This window comes from Xiphophorus maculatus, chromosome 22 (assembly GCF_002775205.1).
Source record: "Xiphophorus maculatus strain JP 163 A chromosome 22, X_maculatus-5.0-male, whole genome shotgun sequence".
NCBI classification, from domain to species: Eukaryota; Metazoa; Chordata; class Actinopteri; order Cyprinodontiformes; family Poeciliidae; genus Xiphophorus; species Xiphophorus maculatus.
In genome coordinates this window covers 5,576,988-5,599,940 of record NC_036464.1, presented here as the reverse complement: position 1 = coordinate 5,599,940, position 22,953 = coordinate 5,576,988, and the positions used below count along the sequence as shown (strand labels likewise).

The window sequence follows — 22,953 nt, the reverse complement described above, 5'->3', positions numbered from 1 at the left end:
GTGCAGCTGGAAGGATTTTTGTTTTCATTTTTCTGCTGTCGGTTTGTGATGACGGGTAACCATGGCAACAAGGTACTGATTTTTATAACTGGGAACAGCTGATTAGGGTCAGAAAAGCTCAAATAAAAATACACACAATATGACCGTGAATCATCTGTTTAATGGCTATTGAGCGGTTAGCATGTCATAAAGCAACAGTCTTCAGTCAGAGTCCTCTTCAGAATCACTGTGAAACAGACTGCTACTGGAGATCCTTCGTTCCCACGGCGACTCTGAAGATAGTTCAACATATAACTTTCCTGTAGGATAAATATTTTAATAAAGTACATATTTAACAGCTGTAACACGTCAAAAGAAAATAAATGAATGAATGAATAAAGGCAGACGGTTTTGTTTTTTTAAGGGGTTTAATGGATGTATGATTCAATTAAAGGAAGTGGTAAACACATACAAAAATACCCTTTCAATACATTTTAGAAACAAACATCTAAATGACTTGTGTTAAATGTTTCTGAACAGCAGAAATGAGTCGTCTGAAACAGAGTGGTGCAGATATTCAAAAAAAAAAAAAAAAAAAAGACCTAGCTGCTATGAATGCTATTAAAACGAAAAGATCACATGGTACAAATATGCATATATAAATAATGTGATAAGAAAACCCCCAATAATGACAGAAGATGCCTTTTTGGAAAAAAAGAAGAAAAAAACGGACCTCTGTACATTTTAATTTGGGAAACTGATTCTGAAAAAAAAAAAAAAGAAGCATTAATGAAGAAAGAGCGTCAGTAGTAGCATCACTCGACACGTACATCAAACACAAAGCCACTCGGCGTCTACAGGGCGGGTCAGGGTGGGAGGGGGAGTGGACGCAGCTCAGGACACCCCACCCACTCCCACTGACACCCCACTCAACCTGTGGACCCACAAGATGCCTTCTAAGAACCTCCACAGGAGGCGCAGAGGGTTAGCACCCGAAACAAAGGGAATATTCTTACACGTCAACACAGCCATCGTTAAACTCTTGCACACAGCCAGCCAGTCATCCAAAACAAAACAAAAATAAAGATTTTCTTAAACTACAAAAACAAAACAAAAACAACTCGCCAAGACGAAGTTCGGTTTGATCCGAAAGAGTCTTTACAGTCGGAGGTTGGAGAGAAACAGCATCACGACGGAGTATTAGGGCCACGCAATGAAAAATGACAAAATAAAAGAATAAAATTACAAAAATAAAGTTGTAATATTATGAGAATGAAGTTGTATCAAGAAAATAAAGTCAAAGAATAAAGTAATAAGAAAATAAAGTCGTAATATTACAAGAATAAAGTCGTAATATTACCAGAATAAAGTTGTAATATTACCAGAATAAAACCGAAATGACCTGAAAATAAAGTCAACATTTCAAGAAAAGTCAGAATAAAGTTGTAATATTACCAGAATAAACTCATATTAAGTGAATAAAGGCAAAATTATACTAGAATAAAGTCGTATCACAATAATAATATGAGAATAAAGTCAAGGTTATATGAGAATAAAGTAATGAGGGAACAAAGCTGAAATTATACGAGAATAAACCCGAAATAAAGTCAACATTTTGAGAATAGTAAGAATAAAGTTGTAATATTACCAGAATAAAGTCAAATGACCAGAATAAAGATGTAATTTTACAAGAATACAATCACAGTAATGCAACTTTATTCTCAGATTATTTGGACTTTACTCTCGTAATATTACTGCAGTTATAAAGCAATTGCTTTACTTTATAACTAGTATATTACTATTCCCCTAATGACTACCAGTTAATTTTCTCAATTTTGCGACTTCACTCTCACAATTTTGCGACTTTATTCTTGTAATTTTATTACTTATGTTTTCTTAGCGTGGCCCTAACACTCCGTCGTAACAGTACAGATGTGGTGGATCCAGTTCTCCTGATTTTCTGCCAATCAGGTAGAAAAATGCCAAATTGGCACTAAACACATTCTGGTAGCGCTTACCTGCTGATCTTTATGCGGAGGACTCACCGAAACACGGGACAGAGACACGGTACGCAGCGTTGTGGCTGATCGTTCTGTGATGTGACAAGGATAAAAACAAAACAAAAAAAAAACCACCAACAAAACATTTCTCCATTTCTGTCGTAAAGGCTGCTTCTGTTTGTTCTTACCGAACTCATACAGCGGCTAAAAAAAAAAAAGAGAAAAGGAAACATTCCAGGGATGGAGACGATTTGTTGGTACAAGCGATAAAGAAAAAACAAAAACAAAAATAAATTTTTTAAACTTTTTCTTTTTAGATAAAACTACAATAGAATAATCAAAAGACTTGATGATCTTTTGTTTTTGTGTTGTTTTTTTTTTTTAAAGACAAAAAGTTATGTACATCAACATTTACAGTACAGGTGTGAAGGAAATGTGGGAGAATGACCAAACATGAGCTCTCTCTCTCTCCAGCAGAGTGAATAAGAAGCGCCTATTTTTTTATTATTATTATAATTATTATTATTAAAACATCATCTGAAAAAGAAAGAAAGAAGAAAAAAAAAGGAATCTGACATAAAGAACAGCTCCTCTCCCATGACTATGTTTGTGAAACACAGATGGAAAAGGAAGAGGAGACGGAGTAAAAAACTGCTGCTGTAGTTCTCTTGTCTCTGAGCGGGTTAGCGCCGACCGCCGGAAGAAAACCCGAAACGTCTGCACCGACGTTTCCGTCCTGCTGCGTCACGGTTCACACAGACTGACCTGAAGATGAGCCAAAATGTCGCCGTTTGGCTCGACCGTGGAGGCTCCGCCCACTGCGGCGGCGCGGTTCACATGCGGTCCGTTCAGGCTATGTGAATCCGGGCCTTCTCTGTTTCCTTCAGCCGCTTCGCCTGCTCCTCCACCGAAGGAGAGTGGGGTCGTTTAGAGGTCGCGCCGTTCAGGGGGTCGGCGACTCGGCTGACCAGGGTGGGGATGGAGCTGCCAACAGGGGGCGCTGTGTGCTTAGGGGCTGCATGTTCTACCAAGGAAAGAAGATTTAAAAGATACTAGAAAATACTAAAATAGATATTCAACAAATATATTAAATATTAGCAAAGCTAGCAGTTCAATTCAAATTTTTAGGGTCACAATTCGATTTAGAAACAATTTTTGATTTGGAAAAAAATTGAATCAAACAATTTCTAATTCAAAAATAATTATAGGAAAATTTTTGAATCAGAAAGTTTCAGATTCAGAAACATTTTTGAAGTTTGTTTTTGAATTGAAAGTTATTTCTAAATCAAACAATTGTCAATTCAGTAAAACTTTGGGTTTTGAAACCATTTTGAACCAGAAAATTGTGGATTTAGAAATATTTCTGACTTGGAAAAATTCTGACTCAAAAAATGTTGAAACAATTTTCTAATTAAATTTCTGCATTCAGAAACAATTTTCAATTCAGAAACATTTTGGATTCAGAAACTATTTGACTCACATCGTTTCTGATTCCAACAATTTTCAATTTGGAAACCAATTTTTCTATTTAAAACATTTAAAACAGTTGTATAAGATTCCACATTGCATCAAATTATATCCTTTTATATTTAAACAAAAACACTTGTGTATAAAATTCTGTCACTTAAAAGGGGGAAGTAATTTTTTTTTACTAATATTAGGGAATTATATATTCAAAACAAGCTCTTATATTTAACAGAAAACATAATTTTAAGTTACTTATTTGAAGTCTACTAAGATATTTGCACTAGGAACTAGACAAAAGTACTTGGTAATAATTTGCGTTTTTCATATTTGAAGCGCTTATTTTACATTTTCCTGTAAGGATGAGAGTTGGACTCACTTGATCCGATGACGGGAATGGACATGCCCTTCTCTTCATCGGCGGCCGGAGTATCTGGGCTGAGCGTTTCCTCGAACAGCGGCGGCTTTGGCGGCGTGATGCTGCTCAGACACAAACAGAACCTCAGCGGCGTCGCCCAGAAAACCACAAACGTTCAGACTGGTTAAATCTGTTACTTGTGACGGTTGAGCGCAAGCTTGATGGAGTTTTTCACGACGCGGCAGCTGTTGCTGGCCGGCAGCGGCGACGAAGCGTCAGGCAGCTCCATGCTGGGAAGTCTCTGAAAACGGCAGCAGGAACATTTAAAAAGATAAAAATGAACCAAAACATTTAATAAAACCGAGTTAAATACCTGCGTTCTCGAGGTATCGATGGTTGGAATGGTTTTGGCCTTTGATCCAGAGTGAGGCGGCTGGCGGAGAGAAGAAGAAGAAACATTCTGTTCATCAACATGACTTTAAAAGACCAGACGGCGGTTTGATACCAAAACATTGAGATTTTATCTGGAAACGGCTGAAAGACGATCAGTTCAAAGGTTAAATTCACCCTAAATTTACTTCAGATAATTCATCAGTATCAGAGATTCAACGAAAATGACGAGCAGATGAGTTTCTGGAAGGAAGGAATGAAGGAAGAGAGGAGAAAAAGAAAGAAAAATACAAAAGAAAGAAAGACAAAAAGAAAGGAAAAAAGGATGGAAAAGTAGGAAGGAATCAAATGAATGAAGGACGGAAAGAAAGGAATGACAGAAAGAAAAAGGATGAAAAGGAAGGAAAGACATGATGGAAGAAAGAAAGAAAGAAAGAAAGAAACCAAGAAAGGATGGAGGGAAGGTAGAAAAGAAAGGAGGAAAGAGAAAAGACAATAAGGAAAGAAAGAAAAGAGGGAAGGAGAACAGTAGCAAAATGACGTAAGAAAGGAAGGATTGAAAGGAAGAGAAGAAACGTGGAAAGAATTGTAGAAGTGTTTTTGTTTGGAGGAAAAGGCTGTAAGAAATAAAAATTGAGTCTTGAATTCCAGGCCTTCTTTCCAAACTTTTCAAACCCTAAATTAAAATCCAGACCATCGGCGTGCAGCAGAAAACAAAATGGAGGACGACTCACGGTGCTGGGCGCCTCGCCGTGAGGGCTGCAGTCCGACGACGGCGGGTACGGTTCCTTGAACGTCGAGTCGTCGCTGGGCGCCGCCTACAGCCAAACACAGGAACCGATTAGCTTCACCAGTTAGCTTCCCCTGCACTGGTTCAGAACCAAAGACTTACATCCGTGTCCTTGTGCCTCTTGGCGGGGTCGTCCTGCGTGGGCGAGTGCGGCCTCTTGGCGGCGGTGGTGGCGGGGGGCTCCTCTAGGCCGTTGGGCTCCTCCTTCGGGCTGCTGGCGGCGCTGGGCTTCACCGCGTCACTCAGGACGCCGCTGATGGACGATCCGGCGGGCGGCGAGCAGCGAGCGGCGTCTGCATCGAGAGGAGAGGGAGTGATGCGTTCAGAGTCCATTGGGAATATCAGTTATACAGAAGATGAGGAACTGAACACAGGAAATGATGTAGTGAGGAAACCTGTGACATCAGGGAGGAAGGAAGAATGGAAAGAAGGAAGGATAGACAATTTTTTGAAAGGAAAGAAGGATAGATGGTTTTTTGAAAGGAAGGAAAGGATAAATGGATTATTGGGAGGAAGGGAAGAAGTAAGAGAAAGAGGAAAGGAAGAAAGGATGAATTGATTGTGAGAAGTTGTGATGCATTCAGGTACAACTGGAAATGTCAGTTTCTCAGATAAGCTGCTGATGCTCTGATGTCAATCAAACCAAAATCAGATGAACTGACCTTGTTCTGTAGCTGCAGCTGATGCAGCCGGCTCCGCCGCCGCTGCGCTCGATGACACGGCTGCCGCCACGGCGGTGGCGCTGGTTTGAGGCGTGGCGGCGGCTGCGCTCGGTGCTGGAGACGTCTCCAGGAAAAGCTGCTTTGGCGGACTCGCTCTGCGAACAGGGAGGGAACAAAGTCAACACCAGATTTTTGGAAGGAAGGAAAGATGGATTTTTTATGAGACGTAAAAACAAAAACAGTCAGTCCTCCAGGATGTTGACTTTTTTTTTTGTTTTTTTAAATCGCTGCACCTCCTTCAAAAAGCTGCAGTCAAAGTTTAACTTTTTTTAAAAGTTTATTTTTTCCATAACATGTTTTGATAAAAACATTGACATTTCTGCAAAAAAAAAGGATTTTTACTTGAATATATATAATGCAAATAACATTTCCAAGTATTTTCTTAAAACAGAACCCTTAATAGTAACTAGTTACATTTACTTGAGTAACTTTTTTTGAAATAAATAAATAAATAAATAAAAAAGTACTTTTAGGAGTATCTCTACTCTTACTTGAGTCAAATTTCTGGATTTTCTAGCCACTGAATGAAAACATGTTTTAACCAATCATTCACCAGACACACACCTGCAGTTTCTGTTAAAGTTTCATCAGTTTTTCATTCAAAGAAACTGATTTGGAAAAAACTTAATTTTTTGTTACTCATATGAATAATTGCAATTTTCATCGTTACAATACCAAAATTTCCACTTTATATTCTGGTCCATCTGATGTAATTTTTAAATATTTTATTAAATTTTATTAATTTATTAAATATTTTTAAATAATGATAATTTGATAAATTACTCAGTACTTTAGTAAACTTTTTATCAAATACTTTTTTACTCTTGAGTAATTTCTTGGATGGCTACTTTTTACTTTTACTTGAGTAAAAATATGTTGAGGTAGAGCTACTCTTAAGTACTGGTGGCAACAGATTTGTGGATAAAAGCTGCAGTTAAACTCCACAGAAGAAGAAAATGAAACGTTAAGGAGATTGGTCAGATTTGCGTCGCACTTGCGAATAATGAGTGAATTTGCATCGACAGTTGCGATCTCGACTTCCTGGAGGAACAGAACGAAGCGTATAAAAAGTAAGCGCACCCTTCGTCTGTGTCCGACGCTGGTTTGAGGGGTTTGCTGCTCGGGGAGCTGAAGGGCGTCCCTGAGTCGGTGTCTCTGGAGCTGTCCAGGTGGCTGCTGTCCAGCGAGATCCGCTTCGAACTCCCACCGTTCGAGTTTCGGTTCAGCTCCGCTATGCTCTGCGGAGGAGAAGAACGAAAGAATAAACGGAACAAGGAACAGACGAGTCAAGCGACAAAATAAAGCAAAACAACAAACCCTTTTCTTCTTCTGCACCAGTTCGGGAGGGAGATACTGATGGAGTTGTTTCTTCTTCACGTGCGTCGCCTCGATTTTCATCCCATCTTTCAGCATGTTGATGTTATTGGCTTGTCTGTACACTACAGGGAAACGCATGTAATTAGCAATGGAGGAACTCAGTTTTTGATAAAGTTTCATAAGTTTTTTAATCAAATAAATCAAATTTTTTTTTATTATTTTGCTTGATTTTGTTACTTACACGAGTTCCTGTCATTTTGGTGCTTAAAATGCCAAAATGTCCACTTTAACGTTATATTTTGATTCATCTGACTATGTAATATTTAAACATTAAATGATTGATAATTTGATCAGGTGATCAGTACTTCAGTAAACTTTTTACCAAATACCTTTTTATTCGTTTTACTACTTTTTTGACGGCTACTTGTTACTTTTACTTGAGTAAAAATATGTTGAAGTAGTGCTACTTTTACTCAAGTACAATTTTTCGGGACACTGCCCACCTACAAAAACAATCTCTTGCTGATTTAGATTTGTGATTCCAATTTTTTACGATGTACCATCAATATTTTAAATAAATCAATAAAAATCCAGAATCAGTGAAACATTGATAATCATGATCAGTGCATGTAAACCACTGATCTACGCTAATCTACGCTAGCGTCTGGAGGCCGTACCCGTGTCTGTGAAGGACTGGATGTCAAACGTAAGGTCGATGTTCACGCTCTCTGCGTTCTCCACCTTCTTGAAGATGATTCCAATAAACCACATGGAGACAAATTCGTTTCTGCAGCAGAAAAACACTAATTTTAATCGTTTTCAGGACCCAACCTGGACTTCTCGTTAGCGCGGGGACTCACTCGTTGAGGTTCTCTTTGGAGCCGGGGAAAGACTGCGGGTTGACGTGAGCCAGCGTGATGTACTCGTTTCTCTCCAGGTTCCCCACCAGAACGCGGATCTTTGACTCTACGAGGCCGATCCTGGGGAGAAGCGTTGATGAAGCGTGAGATTCATCTTCTTTAAAATGTAAGTTTAACAGATGAACTCTGATCTGCAGAAATCTTTATGCCAACGCTGGACGATGTGGCTTAAAAATAAAATCTGATTTTTATTTTCTTTAAAAAGAAATTACAAATGACAGAAAACATTTTTAAAAACTGGTTTTGTTTCAAACTTCTCTTCTGAGAGCTGACCTGATTTAAAAGTCAAAATAAAAAGAAAATATTGTCAAACAAGATGGTAGCTCTACGGTGAAATAGGGAAACATAATGATAAAAAATACAGATTTTCCGATAACTAAATCTAAAAAGAAACAAAACTGAAAATTTGTTTAAATCAATAAAATACATTTTTCTCCCACCTCTACTTTATGTTAACAATGAACCCTAACAGCTGATTCTAGGTTTGCAAAATGGAAACAAAACATCTGCAAAAATAGGTGTTGCAATGGCCTAATCAAAGCCCAGATGGATGCATATAGAGCTCTGGAAAAAATTAAGAGACCATTTAAAATGATCAGTTTATCTGATTTTACTCTTTATAGGTTTATGTTTGAGTTAAATGAACATTTTTCTTTTATTCTATGAACTACTGACAACATGTCTCCGAAGGTCCAAGCAAAAATTTTGGATTTATTAGCAGAAAATGAGAAATGGTCAAAATAACAAAAAAAGATGCATTGCTTTTAGACCTCAAGTAATGCAAAGAAAGCAAATTTCTATTAATTTAGAAACAACAATACTAATATTTTAACTCAGAAATCAATATTTGGTGGAATAACCATGAGGTTTTCAATGAGGTTCAGTGCAGTGGGCTCCATTTTTTCCAGAGCTGTACATCAAGACTTGAAACAAAAATCTTCTAATTTTTTTATGCGCATTTTACAGCTGAGAGCGAAGCAGCTGCCATTTCCTACTAATTCAGGTTTTTACTGAAAGTTGGCTAATTTTCTATTAAATTAGACGGCAGAGTGAAACATGTTTGTTTCTGGGTAAGTTGAGCTCAGAGTAGAAATTAGGATCACCAGTAACACTTACCATTCTAAGTGGTTTTCTTCTGTGGATGCGCTGGCAGTAAGAACAATGTAATGCCTGTCGGGACAAAACAGGTTTAGAGAAACCTTAAAACATTTTAAGTTATCAGTGATCTCTCAAATGTTGGGATGTAAAGAGTTAAACCTCATGAACTAGATTTGATCCGTTATGTAGGCCGTCTACATTTAATTCTGTGTGGTTGTAACAACTTTTTTTCATTGCGTTTGAATATTTTTGAGTAAAGGAAACCTCTTCCTCAAGCGTTGGAGGCAGTTCTGGTTGTGTAAGATACATCTGAACAAAAACAATGAAGACATACTTGTACTTTTGGAAAAAGTTGGGTGGTTCAAAGAGCTTCGGCCATTCTGCTTTGCCTTGCAGAATCTCGTCTGTGACGCTGAGACCTGTTCATGACAAACAGACGAGTGACTCAAGGTCAAATTAAGGGACGAGTCTCCGAGTCCGATCCTCGATAGCCAAACACTCACTCAGCTCCTACAGACTAGCGGCAGCAGCAATTAGCAAATACCTGGTGGAAAAGCTCGTCATATCAGTCCTGAGAACGGTACTAAACGGCTTCATGGAGGAGCATTATTGGGATGACTTTCTTAAAGAGACAGACGCCCAATTTCTTTATATTTCTTTTAAGTCATGTCAACTGAAGGAAACAGTTACTTGATTTTGCTGTAACGTGTCATTATGTGCCTTAAAAATACCTAACAATGCCCCTTTAAACATACTTTTCATTAATCCCATGTTTTTGTTTCTAAAAATATATATAATGTAATGGTTTTACGTTATTTTCTCATTTTAAATGTCACGTTTTCATTAACTGTAATTAAAAGAAATAAAACTTTAGAAAACATCCATCTGTGTGTAATCAATCTATAATGTGTGTTTCACCTTATGATAAAGCTCCTGGAATAAATTGGCTTTTCAGTAATATTTAAATTTAAATAAATATTAAAATGTAAATATTACATGTAATTCTATTTACAAATAATCTTTTAACACGATCTTCACCTAAATTTACGATGTTTGCAGTTTTTCTAACACTATGAAATATTTAAATAGTTTTGGCTGCCAGCTTTAATGTTAAAATAAAGTCGAGATCACTATTTGAATATTAGATTAGATTTATTGTCATTGCACAGTAACTTGTATAACAAAATTAATAGTGCAGCACAACACACAAGAGTAGGCAGAAATATGATCTCTCAGTTTATCTGAATTCTGCTTTTGGTTGTTCAGTTTTATTTAATAAAGTGACACATTTTAGTAAAGATTAAACATCAGTTTTATTGGCTTTATCACAACTGGCAAGCCTAAACTTTTTAAAAAAACAGCAGCTCAATGATTGAAATCGAATTTACTCTAATAAAATTTTGTCCACTTATTGTTCCTGCAGGGTTTTTTTACAAAATACTTGGAGAAAATACAGAAATTTTGTCTAAATCAAGCAATAAAAAACAGTAAAATAAGCAGTTTAGAGAAACCTTAAACCATTAAGGTTTAATAAGACAGGACGTTTTATTGCCATACATCCAGAGCGAACGCGTTCGGATTGTTTACGTAAACGACAACAAACTCACGTCTGGCTCTGGAGGATTGGAGTTGCGACACATTCAATGTCTCCGGGAAAACAAAGCAGCGTTACCGTGTTTGAACTCCTCCGTCATAATGGTGCGCGTTGACGTGGAAACGTTGTAGGTGGAGTTCTGCTGGGGGTACGCGGGCGTGATGATGGGCATCAGGTGGTATCTGTCAGACGGGTTCACCTTAAAAAAAAAAAAGGAACAAGAGTTAGTTTCTCTTTACAGACGAGAACTTAAACACAAACACACCCACGCTGCCGGACAAACTAACTTATGACTACTTCCATGTTTTTACTGCATGTCCTCCTTCGTGTGCAGAAATTAGAGAACAACTTTATAAACTTTAACGTCACAACAGAACCGAGTTAGAGCTGTTCTAATAAACTATGTTATGTTATAAAATGTCTTAATAGTCAGTTCAATTGTTCAAAATAAACAAAGGGGGAGTAAATAATCATTACGTATGAAAATAACGTCATTTACAGGTCAGAACTACATTTGGATATTTATTGTTTATTTAAACAGTACAAACATTACAATAACAACAAAAAAAGAACAAAGTATTACAATTTTGTTTACTTCTTTAATTAATTTCTCCAAGTCTTCTTCTCCCCAAAAAGCTTTTGCATATTTTAGAAATGTTTCCCCATGACTTTTCATTCATTTGGACTAAATTAAAATAAGACAGACAAATTATTCAAACGCATTTATTGCTGAAGGAACACAAAACTGTACACAAATGTTTGAAGAAGTGAGTTTATTTTAGGTAGCAGAATGACTTATATAAACATTTATTTCTTTTTAACAGAAGTACCAGCTCACACCCTGGTTGAGAGATAAAATATGCTGCAGCGCCCCCTGGTGTAGAAATCTATTGAATACAGATCAGTAAAAATCAAACTGGGCCAAATAAAGAAGAACGTTTTACATTAGCATGTCTAGATTAAATCTACTTTACAAAAGCACAGATGCAACTTTGTAAATTTGAATTTTACAGGTTGTTCAATCATAATAATTCAATTAAAAAAGTAAAAATGAATATGGATTTGTTACACAGTGATAAATGTTTCAGCTAATAAACCCCTAAACTTAAGTTTCTATCAAAATTAATAAATAAAAATAATGTTAATAATTACAGACCACTAATAAAAATACATTCTGGATACATCTGTATGTTGAAGCTGCAGGGAATAGCAAAAACTCTTCATCATGATTTTTGCAGTTATATCTGTTAATTGTGCACTTTTCCCTTCCACTCAACTTTCCACCACAATTCTTGGCTGCAGCACTCTGAAACAGCCAGCTTCTATGGAAATTACTCTTTCAAAATGATAAAAAAAAAGTTTGTATAATATTTTCCAGAGAACGTGATTGTTTTCTTTGGCAGTAAGGGCCATTTATAAAACGCTACAGGAAAAAAAGCTTGTAATAAATCACTCTGTATGTAATAAATATTTATACCCAGTTTCCCTTTTTGAACTGAAATAAATCAGTTATTTCAGAGTCTTTTCTGGAGTTCTTGTTTATTTTTATTGAATGGCTAAAGTTGCGTTTTTCCTAGCAGAATAAAATGCTCACAGCAGAAGCTTCTGCTTAAAACCCATCCAGAAACAAACCACCGCTCATACTCACTCTGGGGTCCCAAACAGGTAAATTGAGATTACTGTCCTCAGGTTGTTTCAGTAGCACAGGATTCGGCCATTCCCTGCAGAGGGGAGAAATTACAAAAACAGTAAATAAATGCTGAAGAACTGAAATTAACCAGAGGTACGGTGAACCTCTGAACTCACCATTTTGAGAAAACCAGGAAGAACTTATGGACGAGTGTGGCGGCTACGGCGTTGGGGTAGAGCTGGCAGGTCCGGGCCACCAGCATGGCCCATGAAACTCCACCCAGAAAACCCAGGATGTTGGAGTAGATCCCTCGACCTGCAGCCACAAAGATCGCAAGAAAAGTTTGGTTGTAATATCCCAAAAACTGTATTCCAGTAAGAGCATCACTACTTCAACATACTCTTACTCAAGCAAAGGTAAAGAAGTATTTGGTAAAAAAATCTACTCATTACTTGAGTTCGAGTACTTCAGTACTTGAGTATTACTTGATCATTCGAGTAGACAATTTGAAAGTAGTCTACTCAGATCTTGAGTACTTAAACTCAAGTACTGAAGTACCTGAGTCTTAAGTAGTAAACTACTTTTGCGTACTTGATTACTCAAGTATGTGAGTGATTAAATTATCATTTGATTAAATGATTAAGCAATGATCATTTGATATTAAATCAATCAAATGATCATATTTGATGACTAATTTATGATAATCACTTATGATCATCATTATTTATTATTATTATTATATATAAATAAATTATAAATTATTTATTAATCATTATAATCATTTAATATTTAAAAATGACATCATCAGGTGGATCAAAATATAAAATAAAGTGGAAATTTTTAGGACCAAAATGACAATAATTCATATAAGTAACAAAAAATAATAAAATCATTTATAAAACTTTAACAGAGACTGCAGGTGTGTGTCTGAGTCTTTGGTGAACTTCTGGTTAAAACATGTTTGTTTTTCATTCAGTGTAATATCCCAGTAGAAAATCCAAAACCTTTACTCAAGTAAGAGTAGAAATACTTGATAATAAAATTACTCAAGTTACAGTAAAAAAGTACGCTGTAGTAAAAATACTCCTAAATGTAATTTTATTTAAAAAAACATTACTCAACTAAATGTAAGTGGGTTATTGCCCAGCTCTGAATACGCCTTAAACATTTTATCAGGTGTGGATTTACTTACGTTTCGCCCAGAGTTTGATGGCTCTCAATGTCAACCTGAAGTTCTCTTTGTTTGGCACAAGGTATAAAATTTCATCCGTTACTCGACAACCTGCAACAATAAAGTCTAATTAATAAACTCGAAGCACCAAGAATCCACCTAAAGGCAATCCGAGCTGCGCTGCGTACCGTTGAGGCTTCGGATGCATCGAATGTCCAAGTTCTTCAGGATGGAGTCGCCCCTCAGGTCCAGGTTGTCTGGAATGGACTGTAAGGCCAATCTGGCAAAAAGCAGGTCAATCTGCAAACAATAACCAATATGAAGTTTTACTGTGATATTTTGTGATACTACTGTAAAAACAATACAAACATTTAAAAATAAAAACTGTGTGACTGATTTTATGGCTCACCTCAATCCCATCAAATTTGAATTTTATCACAGGTACAAAAGCGTCTTCAACAGCCTTGGGGAAAAGAGAAACGGATAAAAACATAATATAAAAACTTTCACTTTTAAAAACACACAAAGGTTGTTTAAATACTGACCCTGAGGTCCTTGATCTCTTCATGCTGTTTCAATTTCTCAAAGAAAGACTGGAAAAAGTCGATTCTCTCTACGTGCCGCGGTGCCACACACAAGGCATCAATATCAGCTCCTACAACGGGCGCAAATAATAATGATAAACGTCATCTAAATGTTATCAAGTTCAATAGTTAAAACATTTTTAAAGCCTTTGACACTGAAGAGCAGAGATAATAATCTCCAACAAGTGAAATCAAAAATAAGAAATGTTATCAGAGGACACTTACTGGCCAACACGCTGCTTCAACAGTGTAAGCATTTCTCAATATTGGTTTATCATCAAGACATTAGATGAATATTCTACAAAAACGTACAGAAAAATAATTTATCCAAAGATTTAAAGCTGCAGTACATAACTTCACAATAAAAATAAAAAAAAACTTTACTTATTTGTTGAAACGCTCAACATGTTGTGACAGTTTTTTATGAGACATAATCTGTTAAAAGATCGATTTCCTCTGAAGAAATGCATCTGTCCCGAGCAAAATCAACCAATCAGAGCCAGGAGGCGGGGCTTAGCGCTGCCAATCAACCTCATTACTTGCTGCTAAATGTGCTAATGTCAGAGAAACAGCGCCGTCATCTGTGGCTATGCTAACAAGCCTTAGCATTCACAACAAGCTATGCTAGCTGCAGTGAAAGCGAGAGCAAGGGAGACAGGGTGATTAGCAGCGCTAAGACCCGCCTCCTGGTTCTTATTGGTTGTTTCTACTTACTACTGGGAGAAGGCAGAGGAGCTTGATTTTTTAACGGGTTAGCTGATACCATATTAAATAAATCAATTAGTTTATTAAGTAAATTAAGACTAATTTAATACATTAATATTTATGAAATTCATACATTTTATAAACTAATTTAATAAATTTATTAAATTAGTGCTAATTTAATAAATTAGTACATATCTCTCACCATGGCATGGAGACAGATTCAGCAAATATGTAAAACAAATATATTTAATTTTATAGAAGTCACATACTGCAGCTGTAAGACAAAAGATGTCTGGCACAAAAACTCAACTATGAAGCATTTAAAAAATATTTGACATATTTGATATTTTGGTGGACATACAGTCTTAGTATAGATCCAACGCAATGTTTTATAAATGAGATCCCTGAGTACCATTCAAAAATGCTCTTAAAATTCTACCAAGAATAGCATAAAATAAATGTATTTCCTCCATTATATAGCTCTGGAAAAATTAAGAGAGCACTTAAAATGATCACTTTCTCTGATTTTACTTTTTATAGGTTTATGTTTGAATAAAATGAAAATTTTTATTTTATTCTATGAACTACTGACAATATGTCTCCTAAAATACCAAGCAAAAATGTAGTAATAGCAGGAAATGAGAAATGGTCAAGTTAACAAAAAAGATGCAGTCCTTTCAGACTTCCAATAACGCAAAGCAAACAAGTTTATATCCATTTAGAAACAACAATATTAATGTTTTAACTCAGGAAGAGTTCAGAAATCAATATTTGGTGGAATAACCAGGACGTTTTCAATGGTGTTCACTGCAGTGGGCTCTTTATTTTTTCCAGAGCTGTAGGTGAGTTTTGCATGCATATATTTGACCTTTTGCAGTTGCTCGTGTTGTTTGTCTGAGCAGATGGACACAATCGGTTTAGTCCTCACTGACCACAGAAACACAAGAACAAAAGAATCTAACAAAGCAGGCCAGAGCTTCTAATGAGCCGACAAACTGAGCTTTTAAAAACACAATGGAGTCAGACGCCTGCTTATCACTCTGGCTGAATGCTCCATCCCTTCTCACTCAAAAAGAACCGATAACAGATGAACACTTTGATCTTGTATTCATACTTTCGAGCTAAAATATCTGCTGGCATAAAAACATTACAGCATTGTGTTCAACTTCAGTTCTTGTGTTTTAAATACTTTCTGATTTCAAAGAATTAACTGCCTCCTCAGGTTCTGCAGGATATAAATATAATATAAATTATAAAGTAGAATATAAATTAATGTGCAAGGGTGTCAAACTCATTTTCGTTTTGGTCATGAAGGCACTTAAAAGACCGGTTGAGCCAGAATATATTGATAAAACCTGTTAAACTCTTAAGATATAAATCAATTCTTAAAATTAAATAATGTTGAACATCTTTTCAGTCCATCCAGGATTTTGTGATTATTTTAGTGATTTTTTGCTATAAAAATCAAAGTGTTTGTGGTATTAATTTGGAAATATTTGCGCTTACTTATGACAGAAAATGCGACTTTTTATTACTTGCTGTATAGACAATGGCCTATAATATGACATCTATTAGGGCTGAGGCAGCTGATTAGTACAAGTAAGAACGTTTTTAATAATTTGAGAAAAATCTGCAATAAACTCAAAATTATTTATTCGCTCAAAAAAGTGTGGGGATTTGTTGATTTTTGTGTGAATTTCCATGATAATTCTCAAGAAACAGGAGGGACTGACTGATATAATTTGACAGTAAACAGATAAAATCGGAATTAATTTGATTGATAACATAATATTTAAGCACACTTAGTGTTTAGTCTAGACTCTAGAGGGAAACATAACAAGCTATGCAGAACAGATTTGGCCCACAGGCCTCGATTTTGGCACCTGTGAACTAAGTAATGCAGCCCCCCAGGGCTTTAGCTTTAACTATGCTACAGCAATAACGACTTACCTTTTGTGTGAACTCCAAGTCTGTATGAACCAAATGTAAAAATCTTTCCTCCAACACAACTAATAGCAGACGGTGGAAGGTTCTGCAGGACAGAAATAGTGATTAGTGAGAGGAAATGATGGCAGAGCTTGAGGTATCAGCATCCAAGAAACAGACAGATGTACCTTTAATTCACTGATCTCTGCGATCCATTCTTTAACTAAGTTATTCAACTTCCCAAGCACAGCGAGTCTGAAAGGAGAAACAGAAGTTCAGCATGGGCATCTTTACAAAATCAGCTATTTTATCAAACATGTAGATGGGAATAAATTTGCATTTTTAAGTGAATTTCACAGGGTCCAAATTGTTACAACTCCAAGCAGCAACACAGGGATAAATCACTGTACAGTAAGACAGCATTTTCATGTAAAAAATAAATAAAAATAGGGTTTTACCCTAAACTCTGAGCAGTAATGTAGTTTAGAGAAGAAATGTTACACAGAAAGAGGCCCGTCACGAAAACAAATCTCACTAGACCATAAACATAAACCTCCCAAAAGTTATTGCAATAAACGATAATATTGTTGTTTTGAAACCATTTTCAAATAATATAATAAATTTTAATGAACATTTAACACCGGAACTGGAAGACATTTTAAATATCTAAAGTAAATTTTAAAAAAACAAGAGAAGTACATAAAATTAATTACAAAATCTCTGTAAATAAAATTATCCTTTAAAGAAGGGGGCTAGTTAAGACAAAAGCACCAGACTGAAGACTTTTGCCAACCAGTTTTTGGTAGAAAGAGAGAAAAGAGAAAAACAATAAACATTACAAATTGAAATTATTGAGTCGTTTTTAATTTATCATGCAATTAATTGATTTATTGCGACAAGCCGTCTCAGAAATAAGCCTAATTTATCCACATGTGTTGAGGCAAGAGGGAAGACATTCAAAATGTAGAAAAATACCAGCAATGAAAAATGTAAGCTGAGCTTTATTGTTGATGTTAGAAGTTTTTCTACCTGCATCATTTTCTACAAATACTAAAGCATTCACTAAATTGCTGTTATTGCAATAAAATGTAAATTTTCTCATATAAAAAAGCTAATATTTGTATTTTTAATGTACTTCTAATACTGTATAAAAAAAGACTAAATTGTTTAGTGAAAATTCTCCAGAATGTGAATATTTTAAATCTGATCAATCAATTAATCGTCAGAATATTCGATTCCTAAAATAATCATTATTTCCAGCCCTCCTTAGAGTGGAGCCACTGCTCCTGCAAAGCCTCCTGGGAGTTTCCCTTTGGAGCTTTTCCAAGCAGGTCACACAGGAAAGAAGCCCCAGAGCAGACAGATTTTATATTTCTGCCGACCTGAAATCACCTGTGGTTCTCCCAGATATGAGCGGCAGAGTGTCGCTAGAGAGACGGACAGAAAGAGATATATCTGGGTTTCCCTCCTGGATTGGTTATCTTCACAACCCAACTCTAGGCAAAGCAGAACTCAAATGATGTGTTGATAAGCAGTGAGGCAGCGACTGCTGAAATGATTTATCCGATTAATCGATTACTAGAATAATAGTCAACTAATTTGGTAAACGATTAATCGTTAAATGGAGTATGAAGACTCTGGAAAAAGAGGCATTTGGTGGAAAAAATAAACATTCAAAGCAATAAATAAGCCAAAACTGTACACAAAAAATACACATTTTGCATTAAAGGTAAAATAAAACCTTTGTAAATTTTGTCAGCTTGAGTTGCTGTTTTATTCAATTCGTTTTCCATTTTATGTTTAATATTTCTGCATTTTATTTTTATAGCTTTAATATTTGTTTTATGTTATGACGGTGTAAATTGTGAGGCACTTTGGTCAACTGCTGTTTTAAGTGTAATTTGACATTAGTTATTTCCATCTTTTAATGTATTTCTAATACTGTATAAAAAAAACTTTAATTGTTAAATAAAAAATCTGTAGAATTGCTATTTTTAAGTGTGCTCACTTACAGCTAAAGACAATTAATAGTGAGGATTCAACCAAAAACATTTAACATTTATTAACATGAGAAATTATTTTCGCTGGCTCTTTAATGTTTTTTTTTTTTTTTACAAAAACAAATGTCACTAAACGATAAATTGCCCTGGTAATTATTGCGATAAATAATAATATTGTTGTTTTGAGACCATTTTCAAGTAATTATTAGATGACATAATAATGCAAGTTCACTTTCTTAAGGATCAATAAAGTATAATTTTGTAAAGAACACTTAAGTCGAAGATATGTCTGTTGCAATAAGCAATTAATCACATAAAAATTGACAAATGAGCTTGATAATTTCCATTCTAATTAATATTTTTAAGGGAAATTTTGTTTACAGAGACATCATAATGCAGGGGCATTCAAACGTTTTGTCAAGTCAAAAATTCTCAAGAAAAAAATAATAAATTAAATCAAGCAAATAAAGTATCCCAATTTTTTTTTTGAAGAGAGATTTTTTTTTTTATTGTAGATCCAAATAATTTTTTTTAATGGTTATAGGCTAAGTTGAACAAATTAAGAAATAAATTACATAAATAAATTAAATATCAATTAATTTATTTAATAAATTAAAAGCTGGTTTGTGTGCAACAAACTCGGCTTTTCAGTACAAATCAAAAGTTTGGTTATAAAAAGGTTTATTCTTCACAAAATTAAAGTTTACGGATTTTTGAGAGAGTAAACATGCATTACTATGCAATTCTTAATATATTACTTGAAAATTGTCTAAAAATAACATTATTGTCAACGCGATAGTTTTATGACAATTTATCGTCCAGCAAATTTTTTAATTGTGTTTGGCCTAAATATAACAACCAAAAACAATTAATAACATAAAAATAAAAACCTACACACAACCGAAACCATAAATAAAATGGATTGTGAAATCTTTGTTAACAAAATAACCCTACAATAAAATATCAGAATGAAAACAATCAACTTCTAATTGATTAATTGCGACAGGGTTAGACTGAAGAATGGATTAATGTGGTTTACAGTTACAACCTGTGGTTCAGCTCCTCTTCGTCCTCAAAAACACCGAAAGGTTTCATAGCGTCACAGAGTTTCTTGGTGTACAAATGGTCTATTTCTCGTGGGGGAGCCAGGCTGATGGCGGAGGTGATGCCATAGTGTTTCTGAGGCTGCTGCCCACCAGGCATGGCGCTGCGAGAGAGAAAAAATAAAAACACACACAGTAAATTACTCTTTAATCAGGTTTACACAGCTTGAACAAAACAACAATAAAGATGCAACTTAGGAGTAAATTAAGACATTTTGTTATCAACATTTGAGGGAGATTCTGACACGCTTCACTTGCACCATGGCAACGATTCGACCAAATTTCAGCTTTTAGAAGAGATGTTTATAAAACTTTAATTTGCGCCGAACCGATTTTTCCTGTCTGTAGAAAAGAAACACGAGATAACAGCAACAATGAGGAATTTTAGTTAGCTTTAGTTTGTTTTCCCAGCCTAGAGATGTAAATGAAAAGCAATAATTGATGGAAAGTTAGTGTTCAGAAATGGTTGTTTTAGGCTTTTATTCAAATAAAAAGTGATTAGAGTGACTATTATTATTATATATAAAGAGGAGTTTAGAGACATTTAGTGTAGTATTAATATTTCCCAACAGGGAAAAACTTACTAAATGTGAGATCTTCTCCACATTATTTGGAGAATAGTTTTGACTCCTAAGAATTGTTTTTGATCAAGACATGTCCATGAGAAATGTGGTAAGCATAGCCGTGTTTAGTTTTCTTTTTTTACCATCAGTGAACCTGCTGCTGAATTTAATGTTTTAATGAACTAAATGGTTTACTAAAAGTTTTAACTGAATTTATTAATATTGGATCTACAGAGGAACAATCACAGTGAATAAAGAAACAGTTCAACTGAATTAACAAATTCTCTCACCTTTTGATATCAGCGTAAACTGAGTGACATTAATTAAAGTTAAAATTAGAAAATGACGCAAATGTATTTATTTTTAGCCTACATAAATTACCCCAATAGGAAATAATGAAAGATATTTTGATACTTAAAATGATGTTTTGACATAAAACTACAAGAATTAGCTATTCACGATATTTGGATTTTCCACGTTTTAGCAATCATGATTCATTTAATGTCATGATACAATAAATGCTTGTAAAAGTTTGCTTTCTTCAGCCATGTCTGTGGTTGAAGATAAATACTTTCTAATTTGATGGCAGGATGTTTTTGGCTTCAAATTTCAATTGTGAAAATATAATATTGCAAATTGCCTTTAGCTTATATTTGTCATAATCAGTGAAAAGTGAATAAATTAAAAGATAATTTGCTGAAAACATTGAGAATAATATTTTGCTCATTTTTTAATGAACACTTTTGTGACATAACAGCTCAGATTTCAAAAGCACTAAAAAACTCAGAATTTTATAATTTTTAAAAGACAACTGTTTAAATTGTAACCTGCATGCATGATTTTGGCATCATTTACAAAGCACTTTAACGCACCTTGTAATGAAATAGTTTGTTTTGATACAAAACTCCTTTAGTTTACATAACAATTGATGTAAAAATTGTAACAATGAAAAGCTATTGCTTGTTTTGGCATACTATTTCAATTTAGAACTTATTGAATGTCTCCCGTTTGGAAGCTGCTAGCATTTTAAGTTGATCAGTTTGAGATTTATTGCCGGGAAAACTCCAAACTCTTCACTGACAGCAATGAGCGTAATTAGCAATACTTCACCAACAAGCTTAAACCATTACATTTTTGTACATTTCAAAAGTCTGAGAGTGGCTTTAACAAACTAATGGTACAAAAAGTTTAAATCTGAACCTCGGTCAGGCTGCTAGCTGAGAGGCTACAAACAGGTTGGAAGAGCTAACAAATTAGCTAATTTAGCAGGCTGGCAAGTTTTTGCTGGCCGATACGGAAGCGGTGCTTTCACTAATTACCCTCTTTCCGGTTAAAGTCATTAATATTTTACATTTACCTAATCAAAAACCATTAACGTGTATGTATTATTTTTTTTTGCAAAAGTTTAGAAACAACAAAGAAGCTAAGCAGCAAACGGCGGCTGCAGGCCTTGTTGTGACAGCTGGCTAACATTAGCTTTTAGCCTATTCTTCATGAACGCGAGCAGAAAACCCGCTCAGAAAGTACAAACCGTCCAGCGTGCATGACTTACCTTGACATTTCTTTCATGACACTAAAAAGCTTGCACTGTTTTTTGTTTTGAATCCGTAAAAAAAAGAAGCTAAGAAAGTCAGCCAGTGGGAATGACAACAGCTTCGACCTGATTTCAACAATGGTCACTTTCCAGAGAACAGTTCAAACCTTCCCACTGAACCGGAATCACTACTTGGGAGCTAACGAATCCGCTCGAAATCCCGCAGGAACATTCATATCTAATTTATCCTCCAACCCCAAGCGGCGTTTTGACAAATGGTAGCGAGCCAAGCACACGTTTAAGCGCTGTTGTGGGTTATTTTTAGATCCCAAACTACAAATGTAACGGTGCTTGTTGCCCGACGTCTGCGTGCACCACGCTGAACAACCACCGTCAAGAGGCACCGCCTCACCGAGGGCCACAGGTCACGTGATCACGTCGGGACTGACGCCGTTACGTAACTAGCATGTTTTGTTTTCTCGAAAACGCTTTTTAATAAGCTCTATTTTAACCCTCGTAACGGTCATTTATTGAATAACAGTGTCGTTTTTCGTGTAAACAAATTTAAGTTGTTATATATATATTTTTTACGGATAAACAGATTTGTTCCATGGCTCCAAAGTTTCCCCTTTCACATAAAAGATTAACATTTTTAAAGTGAAACAAACCGTGATGTAAACAATTGAACAGTAATAACTACATTAATAATATAAATTTAAAAAGTATTGAACGAGAAAAAGCTTTATTTCTAATTCATAATATGTCAAATTCTTTGCTTTTTTAGATTTAGTCAATCCGTGTATCATATGTTCCGTTGTTTTAATTTACTCTAAAATAAGAAAGTGAGCTATTGTCTGTAGTATTCTCATTGTAGAACTTTGTCTACAATTTTGCTGTCTTGTAATATCATTAATTGTCTATGAATAAAGCTGTTATTTCCATCCATCCTTATATTTAATACGTTTTCCACAAAATCCTCTGAAGAAATGCATACAGTATAAAACAGCTTCCTCTAGTGGAGACAGTGGAGAAATTATTTCAGCCAACCGTTTTACCACTATTGAACAATATGTGTGCAAAATATTGTGAAACGCGCTCACACGTT

General features: G+C 35.2%; 1 protein-coding gene across 1 annotated transcript; it reads right to left on the bottom strand.

Annotated features, from left to right (window-relative positions):
• Positions 1 to 1,370: 1,370 nt before the first annotated feature.
• papolg (poly(A) polymerase gamma) lies at positions 1,371 to 22,258 on the bottom strand. Its single transcript, XM_005795157.3, has 24 exons — positions 21,867 to 22,258; positions 19,697 to 19,855; positions 16,837 to 16,903; positions 16,673 to 16,754; positions 13,979 to 14,088; positions 13,843 to 13,896; positions 13,622 to 13,733; positions 13,455 to 13,544; positions 12,439 to 12,577; positions 12,281 to 12,353; positions 10,711 to 10,831; positions 9,373 to 9,457; positions 9,057 to 9,110; positions 7,881 to 8,000; positions 7,698 to 7,807; positions 7,021 to 7,142; positions 6,784 to 6,941; positions 5,644 to 5,798; positions 5,084 to 5,274; positions 4,926 to 5,009; positions 4,175 to 4,234; positions 3,999 to 4,102; positions 3,823 to 3,923; positions 1,371 to 3,003 (listed from the first exon to the last, which is right to left on the bottom strand). The coding sequence occupies exons 1-24, from the start codon at positions 21,881 to 21,883 to the stop codon at positions 2,828 to 2,830; spliced, it is 2,544 nt and encodes an 847-aa protein (XP_005795214.2). The 5' UTR covers positions 21,884 to 22,258; the 3' UTR covers positions 1,371 to 2,827.
• Between the last annotated feature and the right edge of the window lie 695 nt (positions 22,259 to 22,953).

What these genes read in the sequence shown, in the direction of transcription:
- papolg (XM_005795157.3), bottom strand. An exon ending in GAAGAAAACCACTTAGAATG is followed by an intron (nt 8,001 to 9,056) that starts GTAAGTGTTACT and finishes GCTTCTCCCCAG; the next exon opens with GATCGGCCTCGTAGAGTCAA. An exon ending in TCCAAAGAGAACCTCAACGA is followed by an intron (nt 7,808 to 7,880) that starts GTGAGTCCCCGC and finishes TTTCTGCTGCAG; the next exon opens with AAACGAATTTGTCTCCATGT.